This window comes from Netta rufina (genome assembly GCF_964035555.1).
Source record: "Netta rufina genome assembly, chromosome: 4".
In the NCBI taxonomy this organism is placed as follows: domain Eukaryota; kingdom Metazoa; phylum Chordata; class Aves; order Anseriformes; family Anatidae; genus Netta; species Netta rufina.
The window spans coordinates 28,894,938-28,910,437 of record NC_140127.1 but is presented as its reverse complement, the minus strand read 5'-3'; the positions used below and the strand labels follow the sequence as shown (position 1 = coordinate 28,910,437).

At 38.0% G+C, this 15,500-nt stretch overlaps 1 protein-coding gene across 1 annotated transcript in view; it reads right to left on the bottom strand.

Annotated features, from left to right (window-relative positions):
- The window catches only part of FSTL5 (follistatin like 5), a gene marked incomplete at both ends in the record, with an annotated part of 267,251 nt that extends 262,135 nt beyond the window's left edge, over positions 1-5,116 (bottom strand). The window contains one exon of the mRNA XM_084286367.1: positions 4,994-5,116. Coding sequence (XP_084142493.1) covers positions 4,994-5,116 — 123 coding nt within the window. The remainder of the gene's footprint in view (positions 1-4,993) is intronic.
- Between the last annotated feature and the right edge of the window lie 10,384 nt (positions 5,117-15,500).

The following is a 15,500-nucleotide window of genomic DNA, read 5'->3' as shown; positions in this document are numbered from 1 at the left end:
GTAACAAACAGGAGGAGCTGGAAGCCATCGTGCAGCAGGCAGGCTACGACTTGGTCGCCATCGTGGAGACGTGGTGGGACCAGTCTCATGACTGGAGTACTGCAATGCCTGGCTATAAGCTCTTTAGAAGGGACAGGCAGCACAGAAGCGGTGGTGGTGTGGCTCCCTATATTAGAGAGTCTTTCGATGTTGTAGAACTCGAGGCTGGGAATGACAAGGTCGAGTCCCTTTGGGTTAGGATCAGCAGGGACAACAAGGCTAGTGTCCTGGTTGGGGTCTGCTATAGACCGCCAAACCAGGATGAGGAGACTGATGAGGAGTTCTACAGGCAGCTGACAAAAGTTGTGAAATCGTCAGCTCTTGTACTCGTGGGGGACTTCAACTTCCCTGACATATCCTGGAAGCACAACACAGCCCAAGAAAGCAGTCTAGGAGGTTTCTGGAGAGCGTGGAAGATAGCTTCCTGATGCAGCTGGTTAGTGAACCTACCAGGTGTGGTGCCCCGCTAGACCTTCTCTTCACAAACAGAGAAGGACTGGTGGAGGATGTGATTGTCGGGAGCTGTCTTGGGCAGAATGACCACGAAATGGTGGAGTTCACTATTCTTGGCGAGGCCAGGAAGGGGACCAGTAAAACCGCTGTATTGGACTTTCGGAGGGCTGACTTTGAGCTGCTCAGGACACTGGTTGGTGGAGTCCCTTGGGAGGCGGTTCTGAAGGGCAGAGGGGTCCAGGAAGGCTGGGCGCTCTTCAAGAGGGAAATCTTAATGGCGCAGGAACGGTCTGTCCCCACGTGCCCAAAGACGAGCTGGCGGGGAAGAAGACCAGCCTGGCTCAACAGAGAATTGTTGCTTGATCTTAGGAGAAAACAGAGGGTTTATAATCTTTGGAAAAGTGGGCAGGCCACTAGGGAGGACTTAAAGGATGTAGCGAGGCTGTGCAGGGACAAAATTAGGAAGGCCAAAGCTCATCTGAAGCTCAATCTGGCTACTGCCGTTAAAGATAACAAAAAACGTTTCTATAAATACATCAACACAAAAATGAGGACTAAGGAGAATCTCCATCCTTTACTGGATGCGGGGGGAAACTTAGTTACAAGAGATGAGGAAAAGGCGGAGGTGCTCAATGCCTTCTTTGCCTCAGTCTTTAGCGGCAATACCGGTTGTTCTCTGGATACTCAGTACCCTGAGCTGGTGGAAGGGGATGGGGAGCAAGATGTGGCCCTCACTATCCATGAAGAACTGGTTGGTGACCTGCTACGGCACTTAGATGTGCACAAGTCGATGGGGCCGGATGGGATCCACCCAAGGGTACTGAGAGAACTGGCAGAGGAGCTGGCCAAGCCACTGTCCATCATTTAGCAGCAGTCCTGGCTATCGGGGGAGGTCCTAGTTGACTGGCGGCTAGCAAATGTGACGCCCATCTACAAGAAGGGCTGGAGGGCAGACCCGGGAAACTACAGGCCTGTCAGTTTGACCTCAGTGCCAGGGAAGCTCATGGAGCAGATCCTCCTGAGAGTCATCACGCAGCACTTGCAGGGCAAGCAGGCGATCAGGCCCAGTCAGCATGGGTTTATGAAAGGCAGGTCCTGCTTGATGAACCTGATCTCCTTCTATGACAAAGTGACGCGCTAGGTGGATGAGGGAAAGGCTGTGAATGTGGTCTACCTTGACTTCAGCAAGGCTTTTGACACCGTTTCCCACAGCATTCTCCTCAAGAAACTGGCTGCTCTTGGCTTGGACTGGCGCACGCTTCGTTGGGTTAGAAACCGGCTGGATAGCCGGGCCCAAAGAGTCGTGGTGAATGGAGCCAAGTCCAGTCGGAGGCCAGTCACTAGTGGCATCCCCCAGGGCTCGGTGCTGGGGCCGGTCCTCTTTAATATCTTCATCGATGATCTGGACGAGGGCATTGAGTGCACCCTCAGTAAGTTTGCAGATGACACCAAGTTAGGTGCGTGTGTCGATCTGCTTGAGGGTAGGAAAGTTCTGCAGGAGGATCTGGATAGGCTGCACCGATGGGCTGAGGTCAACTGCATGAAGTTTAACAAGGCCAAGTGCCGGGTCCTGCACCTGGGGCACAATAACCCCAAGCAGAGCTACAGGCTGGGAGATGAGTGGTTGGAGAGCTGCCTGGCAGAGAAGGACCTGGGAGTGACGGTGGATAGTCGGCTGAATATGAGCCAGCAGTGTGCTCAGGTGGCCAAGAAGGCCAATGGCATCCTGGCTTGTATCAGAAACAGTGTGACCAGCAGGGCTAGGGAGGTGATCGTCCCCCTGTACTCGGCTCTGGTGAGGCCGCACCTCAAGTACTGTGTTCAGTTTTGGGCCCCTCGCTACAAGAAGGACATGGAGGTGCTGGAGCGGGTGCAGAGAAGGGCGACGAAGCTGGTGAGGTGCCAGGAGAACAAGTCCTACGAGGAGCGGCTGAGGGAGCTGGGCTTGTTCAGCCTGGAGAAGAGGAGGCTCAGGGGCGACCTTATCGCTCTCTATAGGTACCTCAAGGGAGGCTGTAGCGAGGTAGGGGTTGGATTGTTCTCCCACGTGCCTGGTGACAGGATGAGGGGGAATGGGCTTAAGTTGAGCCAGGGGAGTTTTAGGTTAGATGTTAGGAAGAACTTCTTTACTGAAAGAGTTGTGAGGCATTGGAACAGGCTGCCCAGGGAAGTGGTGGAGTCACCATCCCTGGAAGTCTTTAAAAGATGTTTAGATGTAGAGCTTAGGGATATGGTTTAGTGGGGACTGTTAGCGTTAGGTCAGAGGTTGGACTCGATGATCTTGAGGTCTCTTCCAACCTAGAAATTCTGTGATTCTGTGAAATATTAAATGCTTGTTTGAAACAGAATGTCTCCCTTACAATATTATCTACATAGTTGGAATGTGTGTCTGTGCTAGAAGTGGTTTTTAAAATTGACTTTAGAAAAGTTCTGCATTCCTCATTGTTGTATACTAAAATGCATCCCTAAGACCAAAAGTAGAACTGTACTAAACATTTTTTTTAATCTAGACATATTGCCTCAGAATAAATAAATAAATGCCCATATTTTCTTTGCTTTTTAGAATACACTTTTGTGTCAAGTTTATTACTTTTTCCTCTTATTTTATATTCACCTCTATCAATTCTTTTCCTCTAAAGTTTAAATTCTTTTAAAAACACAAAATCTACTTACAGAATGTCATTTGCTTTTTCTGCATGTATGCTTATTTTCCATTTTGTATGTGTTTTTGAAATATGCATCATAAGTAACATAAAATTAGAAAGAGGAAATATAGACATATACATAAATGAATGGTATGTGTTCACATACGTATATGTGAATGTGTGTGTTATCTATCCCATAATTACATTTGCAATTCTTATTACAGCCTATTTCACATATCAAATGAGAGTTATATCAGACGATTAGAAGTATTATTAAGGAACACCAATATACTATTAGCTCCACATATAATATTGATTTCACAGACTAACTGAGAAATGATGTTCACCATACCTCATCCACTGCCCTTGATTCTTTTCACAATATTCATGGGGGGGGAAGGGAGAGTATAGATAATTTCTCTCTCCCACAGCTCGTTCCATAGATAAACTACTACTTTCTCATTTTTTCTAGACTTCAAAGTATTTTTCTTGTATTGTTTTATTTTGTTTAAAACTGATAGAGGTAAATTGATAAGACAAAGTTTCTGAATTTGCAAAATACTCAGTGTAAACACCTGTGTGCCTATATGGTTAAGCACATAACACATCAGGCTTCAGTTAAGGGGCTGTTGTATTCTGACGGAACAGCATTCCCCTAGAGGACACAAAGTTTTATAATAAAGTATAAACTTTTGCATTTTATTTTCCATCTGTTAGAAGCTTTCTACATGTTACGTACAGAGTAGGCAATAATGGGCTAATAGGCAAATATTTTCATCTTGTTTGAGCAGAACTCTGAACGGCTTCAGTTATGAGTTCCTCCTCCTTACACGCTGAAATAGTGTCACATGATCCAAGATATTGGATTTTTTTTTGCAAACCTAGGTCCAAGAGGAAATATCTTGGTATTTTATAAAATATATTGAGAAATTAAACTAGCCAGGATCTTGAAACAGTAATAGAAACTAACATTTATAGCTTCTAGCAATAATTTGAACTTTCTAGTTGAAACACCCAGATTCAGAAGAAGGGGGAAAAGTTTTTTTTTTTTTTTTTTTTTTTTTTTTTGTTTGTTTGTTTTTATGATCTTTGTTGTCCTGCTCACAGGCCTTAGAGTTCCACAGATGTTGGTCCCATGCCAAGTAGAAACTGAAAAGTTCACCAGATCTATGCTAGCTTCAAGCAGCCCATGGAGATTTGACAGCCCTTTTCCTGTCCTGTTACTGTACAAAACCACTACAGTAGTTTCCCTTTTAGCTGCTAGAAGAAGACCAGGATCTTTTAGATGAGAACTGTTCTGGGAGTCCTTGATTCATGACAGAAATGTGGCAGGTGGGCAAAATTTGAATGGCATACAATGCTTGTAGCTGGGAAACCATTGCAGGAAACACTAGTATTACGCCACAGTTCAAATTCAGTACTGTGAACATTTACCTCATGGAGACAAGTTTTTGTTGATGAGATAACCTCACCTCCATGCTTCTTTGATAGGCACTTGGTGCTGCTTGGTCTGAAATCCAGTGGGTACTGGGACAAGTCATTGCCTTAAGAAGATGCAGACAGTCTCTTTAGGAGACAACTTTTCCTTTCTCTATGACAGCATTTGTTGATGTACATAATCTCTAGTTTGTTAAACTAGAATAGAGCTAATCTCACTATCTTTGAACGGCTTCTGGGCTTCCAAATCCAAACAGCTCCTGTTCACTTGTCAAAGCAAGTCTATATTTCTGCAGAATATTACTGAAAAAGTTAATTTCTAAACACCACTCCAATAAGTCTAAACAAGACAAGGCTGGCATATAATTTAACTGTTAACCATGAAGCCCGAGTCAGAAGTGCTAGAGAATAATCAGTACCTTATGGCGTAGTCTTACTAGGGGCTGATAAGGCCTAAAGTTGTATCCTTCCTTGGCTGGCCACCCATCTGCTCCCAACAAAATGCATCCAAGAAGTAAAACAGCTGACCACCACATAAACATCTTTACAGGTCTGTTCCTGTCAAAATAAAATGTAAAAGTTCAGTGACAAACTGAAATGTTATTTTGGTACAAGTCATTTTCTTACAAGTATGGGTATACGAGACATCAATTGAGACAAACAACAATGAAAAAGCCTCAGAAAAGGCGAGGCATAATAGAAAAACAACAGTAAAAAACTCAAAAATTTTTCCCAAATGAAGCAATAAAGATGATCATCAATGACATGGTCATCAGCTTCTTCCTGTAAATACAGGCTTCTCTGGTGCACCATTTGCATCCTGACAGATATTAGTATAAAACACGTATCATATATCTATTATCTTATTATCTGAAGTCTAAACTGTAAGCAAAGCTCTGTATTTTCTGTAAAATATTCTGAATGGATTTTTAAATCGCATTTCTGAAACTATATATATTCTATATTGTGTCAGCAGAATATTCCCAGCCTATTAAGCAAACTACCCAAATTCTTGTCCCAGAATTGACTGTGATCAAGTGCAGAATTCAAGGTAGAACATTTGAAAAACTTTTCTTTGATTGATTTTGATTTGGGGTTGTTCTTGTTTCAGAAATCCACAAATCATGTTGTGGATCTGAGCAGGAAAAGCGCTGCCATGATAAACGCACCAGTGCTCTATAACTCATCAGAAGCAAACCCAAAAAAAAAAAAAAAAGAAAAGAAAAGAAAATGAGATTTTAAACAACCATGAGGTCACAGGACACTTTAGACAACTGCATAAAATACATTTGTATTAGTGCTAATGCCATTTAGTGATTTGTGTTTGTCTTTGGTAGAACTTGTTACAAATGCTGGTGTTGATACAGTTTCATATGCACGTCTGGCTTCATACCTGTCTACCACTACATTAGCAGTAGCAAGAAAAATATTGTCATCCTCAAGGGGACTTAGCAATAATTCTTAACAGATATTTCACAATAATGCAACATAGTGTCTTCAACTGTGAGTACAGATGGGGTTCAACAGTTACTGTTATTTGCATAAACAGCGGCACCTTGTTGAAATCTGTACAAGAACACTAAAAGTCACACAATTCCAAGAAACCTATGCAACTTTATTATGATGCGTTGAAAACAGAAATAAATACTGTTTACATCCATTTTTACTTCTTATGTAAAGCTTAAAATTGCTGACTGCTTCAACGTATTTCACCTTCATAAATCACCTGAAATGTTAAAAAGAGAAGAGAAAAAGGGCCATCGTTTTTATTTTACAGAAAGATGCCATCTTTAATGGTTGATACAACCTCGTTCTCTGGACAGAGAAATTAGCAGAAGGATACTTGCTTCTTTACAATCTATTAAACCAGACAGTTACCTGAAGCATTTCAAACTTAGTACTTCAAAGGAAGATTTTAAGAGTAAATACCAATAGTTATCCGGTCACTTGCATAGCATATGATAACTATACAATTATGTATAGTTATTTATTTTGACTATTTCATCTGCTTGACGTCCATAAGTTTGTCACCCTAACAAACCAGGTTGAGCTAATTGAGAAGTTCTAGTATATTCGTAAACCAGGCTATCAAAACTATTTTCTGCTCTTCTGAACACAAAATTTATTTTTTTTGAGATAAAATAGGACTGGTTTGCAGAGCTAGTCCTACGTTACCCAGCTACAGTGATACCTTTATGGTGTGAACTGGTGGGACTAAAACTGAGATATTATGTACTGGTATTAGGAAGGGGGATGGACAACAGTCTAAAAGAATGCACAGAGCTATTGCTGAAATTAAAGGCCCTGAGAAACATATTCTGACATGTATGAGAAAATCCTTGCAGGAGACGCTGAAAGTATTATTGAGAATTTGTGTCAGAGTTCCTTCTGAGTAAAGACAAAAGCATTATAGCTCTGCAAAGGTAAGATGAGAACCGCGGAAGACTTACAACAATCATAGTCACACATTTTATAGCTACATATGGCTAGAGAGTTTCCTTTAGATGGTTCTCACTGAACCTACAAATACACATTTCACAAGTGGTTTCCATACTTATTAGAGCTAGACAATACTTATTGATGTTCAGCATCTGTATTAAAGCTATCATCTTAAACAGACAACAGAGAAAATTGATCTTCATCACTTTGAGATACATGCAAGTCATTCTGTTTATTCTGTATTGTTTAGTCCTGTAATACAGGATAAAGATGAACAACTTCTACGTATACTGACTTATATGACTGTTTATTATTTTTTCCCTTTGTACCTCACCTTTAATGCACTTATCATGCCAATGCAGAAATATGTACAGTTAATGTAGAAATAAGTACAAAAAGTCAGAAGAGTGTGGTGAGAACCCAGTGTGTGTACAGAACAGTAAAGACCTGCCTTTCTATTTCCTTTTGTATAGGAAGTCAGCAGAGCATAAAATGTGAACAAATTGGGGATCACTTATTATCCTGTATCATTTACAGCCATGCTCCTGGCAGTCCTCTTATACAAACTGTGATTTTGACTTCTATCATTCCTCATATAGCACAGCCCTCACAGCCACCTGAAGGCAGAGGCTGCGTAGTATTAATTCCCACAGAGATATCACTGGTATTAAATGGACTCTAACCTTACCTCTAGTCACAGTCTCACTAATGGGATCCTGCACGAGTCTGCTATCTTCTTTGGGGGCTAGTCAACCAAACTTCATTAAACCAGTATCGGTTTCTGCCTCATTCCAGCTGACTTTACCAGCCCACCTAGCTGTAATTCACTCCTAACTCAACCTTAGGCTTAAGATTAATATACAATACTATCTTGATACCACCTACCTTTTATTTCACCAAAAACAAATCTCATTCTGGGACTCCCTATTAATAAAATATAAGATTCCTCCTTAGTTATAATTGCCTTTCTTGTTCTAAAGGTTCCTACTTAAGTCACGTTTCCAACTCTTCTAATGTAGAGGTATCTCTCATAAATCTCTTGCAGGGTAAGCCAAGTAGTGAATGATTTGAAACAGACAACGTGCTCTAATGGAGACAGATAATTTGTATAAATAAGTCAAAGCTTGGTCTTTTATAGCTGCTCGGCATCTCTATATTAAAGTGATGGTAAGAAGTGGACACGGTAGAAAAGTTTTGTTTCTTCTGGGGTTTCCTTCATTCCTCGACCAAAACAAACCTGCTAATCAATCAGTTATTCCATAGTTATTACAACAAATCTAACTCACTGACTTGAAACACTGGAAGAGATTATTTCAGAACTCCAAGAACTCATGTGTGTTGTGGAATGGCATTTTCCTTCACTGTCTGTGTTAGTTCTCAGCATCACTGCTACTCTGGAACAGTAAGTCCATTACAGTTAAAAAAATAAATAAATAAAAATCCTGAACCTTGACTTTTAATCTTGAAGAAAGCACCCCTTTATTTGTGTTTACTGAAGTCTTGAAAAAAGGTTATTGTTAACTTTCAAGGCCAGAATCAGATTAGTTTAGCAGCTATGCATGCTAACACTAGCTATGCACAGTTGAACCTTTGTCCCTTTTGTGCACTCTTGGTATCTCTTTCTGTGAAATGAAAATTAGGTTGGAGAATAGTCATTTCACAGAAGATGGTGAGGGCAGCTACATTCCACCACTCCCATCTAAACTGCATGCATTTAAGCCTCATGTGATGTAAAAGAATAGAGGCCTTATAGTTTTGAAAATTGTTTGACCCTGAAAGGCTTCTCCTTTGTACTTGTCCAAAAATTAAAAAAAAAAAAAAGAAAAAAGAAAAAAAAAAAGAAAATTATTACATGCTCAGTCTGTGACTTCATTGCCTGTTACTTGGATGAACACTTAAAATGTAAATTAAAGAAGCCACCTTTTAAGATGGACTAAAATCCCAGCAGTATGTAGGGTGTCTGCAGTTCTTACTTGTTTTTTTTTTTCAGAAATAAAACCCCATTTTTTTCAAAGTATCATAATTTTTCTATTGAACTTGCAAAACATAAGCGCTTACTTCTTCCTTAAATTATACTAGCAAAAACACAGATCTCCTTAAAATAGTTATTCTTATTTCAACAAAAAATAAAATAAGATATGCCCTTTAAGACTTCCATTTTCAGGTGTTGAATTAAATATGTGAAATTAGCATGTTTTAAAAGCTTTATGAACAGAAGAAAGACAATGTCACCTCTACATACTCATACCCAAAATAACTGAATCCTTATTTCCACTTGGGACTGCCACATAAATGGTAAGTATAGAATTTTTATACATTCCTTTTTAATGTTTATACTATTAAACAATCATAGAAATATCCCTGCAAAATGGTATTTTGTTTTAAAAGGATGCTTATTTCATGCCCTCTTGGGGCTAAGTGACATATTTATGAACCCAAATTTGCATTTCTGATCTAGATCTTGTTTACTCACTGATTATAACGTGACGTTTCACTGTTTGGATAACTTCTGTATTTTAACTTCCTGAATTACATATTTGCATAGTAGTTATCTTTGAGGTTTTTTTATTATTATATAACTACTTTTATTTTCAAGTAAGAGCTTCTGTGTGTTTCAAATAATGGTGGATATCTGCCTTAAGCTATCAGATATCTTTCAACATATCACAGCAACTGAGTATATAAATTAACACACTTACTTAGCATGCTTTTATTAAAGTGCACAGGATATTATATAAAATATCTTTGAAAAGTACTGGAGGTAAATGGGCTTAAGCAATTTCAGTGTCAAACATGATTGATATATCGAATATTGTAATCAACACCATGCAAAACTTTGTCTCATAAGAAACTGCTGAAAACCAAAGATTCTAAGCATTAGCAATATGGATTTTAAGAAAAATTTTAGAAGATCAGAGTTTAACAAAAATAGCTCTTGTAGACCTCTTGAGTACAAGCAACTTTTGGTCTTTTGTATTTTTCTCCTATCACTGTTTGGGAGAGGGAAAAAAAAAGTTCTACTTTCATTTCCCAGACAGTACATGTATTTCTGAAAACTTTGGAATTGGTGGGGAGGGAGGGGCACCACAGACTGCAGTTTAGGATCTGAATTAAGCTACTGCACAACCAGAGAAAACAGAGAGGCCAGCTTTGAAAGAAACATTCTAGAAAATAAATGTAAATTCATTATATGTTATGATTTCATAAGAAACCTATAGAAAAGAGATTTTTCTTCTAGAGTTTCTCACAGCACTGAGGCATCACCCAAAAAGCAGTGTAGTGAATTTGCTAGGGCTGTGCAATTAGAGATATCAGATGCATGATACTACCTCACGTAACACACAAATATACACTCCATGCATTACAGTACAACTCATGCATTTGAAAGGATTTAAAGATAAGACAAGATAACCACTTACATGTTGATTAATGCTGTTATGAAGTCTGCCATTTTCTAGAGATTCCAATATTGAGTATCATCTGATATCTTTTGGTCTTCTGAAAACATTTAAGTATTAAGCTTTTTCTAAGGCCTTGCATAAATAAGATGTAGTTCCACCCCATACTTTCACCACTCTATTGTTTAAAAGTTCTTTATTCTGTATGTTTATTTTATTTTTCAACTACTTTACCAGGAGTTGTCATCAAGCAGCTATTAATCAAAATGTACCTTATATTTTCAAAAAACTTGCTCTAATACTTCCCTTGCACTAAACATTGATGTGAAACTGTAAAGAGAGGCAAATGTTTTTTTATAACTATTTGTTAATGAATTGGTAACCAATGGTAGATAATTAAATTAAATTGCAAGTACAGAAACAGGGAGAGAAGGGACTTGTTAGAATATTCCCCTGAGTGTGTTTACCGCCTAAGCTAGAAATTGCAACTAGCAATTTTGTTTAATATTCACTCGTGGACTTTAGCTTCTTAAGTCTGCTTCATTTTATAAATTTGTCTGTATATTTATTTTCATATGATTATGTAGGTGTGAAGAGTGTTGCTTCTTTATAGTCACATAACCATGTCTGGAAGTCTGATGAGTTAAATTACTTACTACATCTTCAAACAGAGACCAATTTGTGCCTCTGGGTTTTCCAGTTTGTCTTTCTGTACACTCCTGTTTGTATTACACATTTCTACGGAATGTAATCAGAGTCTAATACTGTATTGAAGACAGGAATGCTCCATACATTTATGTAATATTACATTTTCTTTTGTCTTTAAATACTCCTTTCCTAATAATTCTCATACTTTTGTATATTTTTGAATGTAGAAATTAATAATATAAAATATAATATTTTCATAATTTATAATTCTATTTACATAATAAACCATATCTATTTAAAACATAATATAAGCTATCCATAAAGCATATAGAGAAATTTAAAATAGTATATCTTTTACTATATGTAAATAATTTGTTTGCCACTAAATACCAACCTGAAATTCTCAGACAGCTATTAACAGTTGCCATTACCTGCTATACCCTGTAAATGCAAATAGACAATTTACAGCTATTCATTGCATGTAAATAATTAGGGTGTTTTCTTTTTCTCAGGTGCATTATTTCTCTAATTAACCATGAGTTTCACCTTCCATTTCATCATTAAACTGATCAGCATCATGGGATCCTTTTGTGCTGTTCTCCATCAGCCTGAGATTTGTCTCAAAATTTGAGGAGGGATAAATTGAAGGGTGTGGAACAGATAATAGTTATTCCTTATTTCTAACTGTACAGAAAGCTCTTTAGTTTCAATTTTAGATTTACTCTTCTGAATCTCAGAAGGCTCTGTCATTTTACTTTTTAGCCCATTTCCAGAGCATTCATGAATCTGATGCACACTGCAGTTTTCTTGCTATTAACTTCTCTCCATTTCAGTTACTTCTGAAAATTTTTGATAAATTATTATCCACAAGAGGATTCTTTTATCCTATGACAAGTTTGCTTCTTAAAACCCTTGCGTAAGGAGCACTTCTGGAATAGCTGTACCTTCTGAAGTGACAGGTGGATGGCAGCCACCTTACAGCGTTGCACTTGCCTCATTTAGATAAGGGAATCAAGACCTTATTATGGTCAGTCCTCTAGCAAAGTAACCCATTATGCTCCGTGTGATCTGTACTTTGTTTTATCATTGTGCTTCCATAGAATTTACAAAACAATTGTTATATTGAGAACCTCTTTATAACAATATTTACTCATGTTTTCAGTTTGCAACCATTCATATAAAAATACATGGTTGTGATTTAGCTATCTTATGAGGGTTTGTTCTTTAAGACAACTCTCATGTCATCTGTCATCTTCTGGGAAACCAGAATTGCAAAGAAGAAAAAGTTAATCACAGCTTTTTAGTGAAACTTATGAATCATAGATATGAAATATTTTATTAAAGAAAACTCTTTTTTGTAAAACAACTGCACACACTCTTGATTAAAAATGTGGTAAGTGAATACATTTGCCACGAAGCAATCACACACAATTTAATCTGTGCAGTAAAGCAACTGGTCCTAATCTTCTAGCCTTGATACTTTCCAGCTGTCTCAGAAGTGGTTTATGCCACAACATAGTTAAATAGTTAAATCATTATCATGCTGCAAGTTAGTTAAATCACTATTTTACTTACTAAAAAGGACACCATACCAAAAAATTATATATTAACTCTTTACTTAGCTTAGGATATTGATTTCACAGAATTAAACTGCTGCTTTTATTTCCAATTCCGATAAACTGATGGTGAATCATCCTCAATATTTCTATTGCACTCAAACCATCAAATAGTATTAATAAAATGGATGGAATTCAAACACACATCTAAACTCTGAGGCAGATGGCCATATAAACTGAATATCCAACCTCTTTGAACTTTAGACATTTCATTACTAGCAATTTCAATGTACATTCTCCTGTAAGCCTTATATTAAAATCAATTAAAGTATTACAATAAGTAAAAAGGAAAATGGCTTTGAAAATATTTCTTTTTTACTCAGATCATAAGCCACTAGCTTTGTGGAGTGGGGAAAATACAGCTTATCTATTTTTATTTCAGTGAAAGGGTGTGTAAAATAGAAGTGTACCAATTCACTATTTTTTCATTGATGTAAAAATAAATAAACACAAAACAAAACCAACCAACCAAACAAAAAGGAAAGAAAACTACAGGAAAAGTTCACCAAATTGCCACAGTTATCACTGCTAATGAGCTGTCTCAGTTAAAGACAATTCCTTTCAATTCTTTGGATAAAGCAACATGAATGCGTCTCCCTTTTCTCTTCTGCTAATGATTTTCACCCTTCTACTTTTCAATGTTTTGCGGAAAACAAACAAAATCCCAGTTCTGACACCTTTCTTACAAATATTGAATCATGATTAATGTATCTTAGAATAATGTATTTCAGAGTTTACTGTGCTATCTAAATCTTTCCACTACTTAATTGGTAATGTTAAATTTTGTTCTTTGCTTGATTCTTTATTTGGAATTGATGTACTGGAAGAGATACTGATATGGTGAGAGTTTAGGAAGTATGTACTGAGCACTATTTTACATCTCCCTATGCTGTAAGCTTTGCAAACATACACCAAAAAAAAACATACCATATGATAATGTATATACTATACAGTACGATGTGATAATGTATACATAACAGCATATAAAACATGTAATTAACAAGAACTGACTTAAATGAGAGTTTATATGATGAGTAAAAATATATACCTAAATATGAGAATGCCCTACTTAAAAATATGTGTATACTTAAAATTAAGAAATTTTCCCCTTTCAAAGAACTTGTTTCCAAAATTCCTCACCTATTATGCTGTTGTTCTGTGTTACTAAAAGGTGACTAGCTGGGATATTCAACATTCACAACGGAGACAAAAATACAGCCATTGCATCCAAATAAACTGATTTAATCAACTTAATAAATATACAAAGTGTAATAAATGAAATTTTAAATACTGGAGTGCGTTCATACTACCTTTAAGAGAGAGGACACATTATAAATTAACCTGCCTTGATTTGAAAGGTCGTTTTTAACATATCAAGGAATAGTACTGTATACCCTCAGGATACATCAGTCTTTGTCATTCACATACTATAAATATGAAGGGGGACAAAAAAGAAAGGCTATAATCTATAGTCTATAATATGCCTATTTTCTATAGATAAGGAAAAGAGGGTAAGTTCTATCATCATATTCAGTGTTATTAATAGGTTTTTAATATAGATAGAGTAATAAACATAAACCATGTTTCATTGCCTATGACTTTGAACACTTCATTGTACATACTGATGGATACACATCCCTGTCAGGAAGAACACGCAGCTACCCTTCTTAAGCTATTTTCACCTACTATTATGGTTTCATGGCAGAGATGCATCCGCAAACAAAGTAATTTTTATATAAATGATATACATATATATTGATATATATGCATATGTGTATATATGTATATACCCTACACATATACATATATACACATATGTATATATACATACATATACATATATACGTATATGATATATATTATAGATATAGACTACTGTAGTATTATATTTATATACTACACATATATATAAATAATAGGGATCACGCTTAGAACAAGTAGCAGCAGTTTTAGGTAAAAGCATTTCTTCATTAGACAGAGTCCCTTTACTGCCCCCACAGACTAGTGCCCCCACATCTTCACCCACAGCCTTCTTTCTCAAAAACTTCACAACAAGCAAGGCATCTGAGCATGCCACACTGTCACACCAACCCAGGGTTCTTAGAAAGCAGTCACAGCACCAGACTCCCTCTGTGAACACATAATGAACACATAATCTGTACCTAGCAAAGTCTGTCCTCCAGGACGCTTTGTGGGAAGCAGATCAGTGGCAGAGCAGCAGCTGCCACCCCTGGGCCTTACTGCCAGCTCTCACCAGAGCACACCTTGATCTGGCACTCACCGCTTCTCCTTCAGAAGCAGCAGCCACGCTCTCAATCAGGCTCTGAAGCTGTGAACTGACCTCAACTACCAGCAGCAGGCCTGGGACTCGCAGCAGCAAAAGGGAGCACTGCCACAGCAGCCAACAGCTCGTGCATCTGTGTACCAATCTGTTCTGTCTCTCAGCTGCTACTTCAGGCAGCCACGGTCACTGACTGTGCAGGCACACCCTCTTCATCCTCCACCCACAGAAAAAAACTGGCACAGTCCTTGTGGAGCTGCCAGAAGGCTGCTGACAGCTCATGTGCGGGAACACGCAAGAGGACAACATTTTTGTTGTTAAATCTCATGGAAAGCATTCAACATGCTAGACGAATCTTGCCTTCTGCTGACTCCTGTCGATCTCTTTGTTACTTTTCCCAATTTAAATTGTAAAACTATCATGCCGCGCAAGTGGAAGGTGGAGTGCAGACCCTCTCACTCCCGGTCTTGTACTGTCACACTTGGTAGATACATGAAACGTGTCAGGGGGCTCTGAGATGTATCCCTTCAGGGCACTCTGTGGT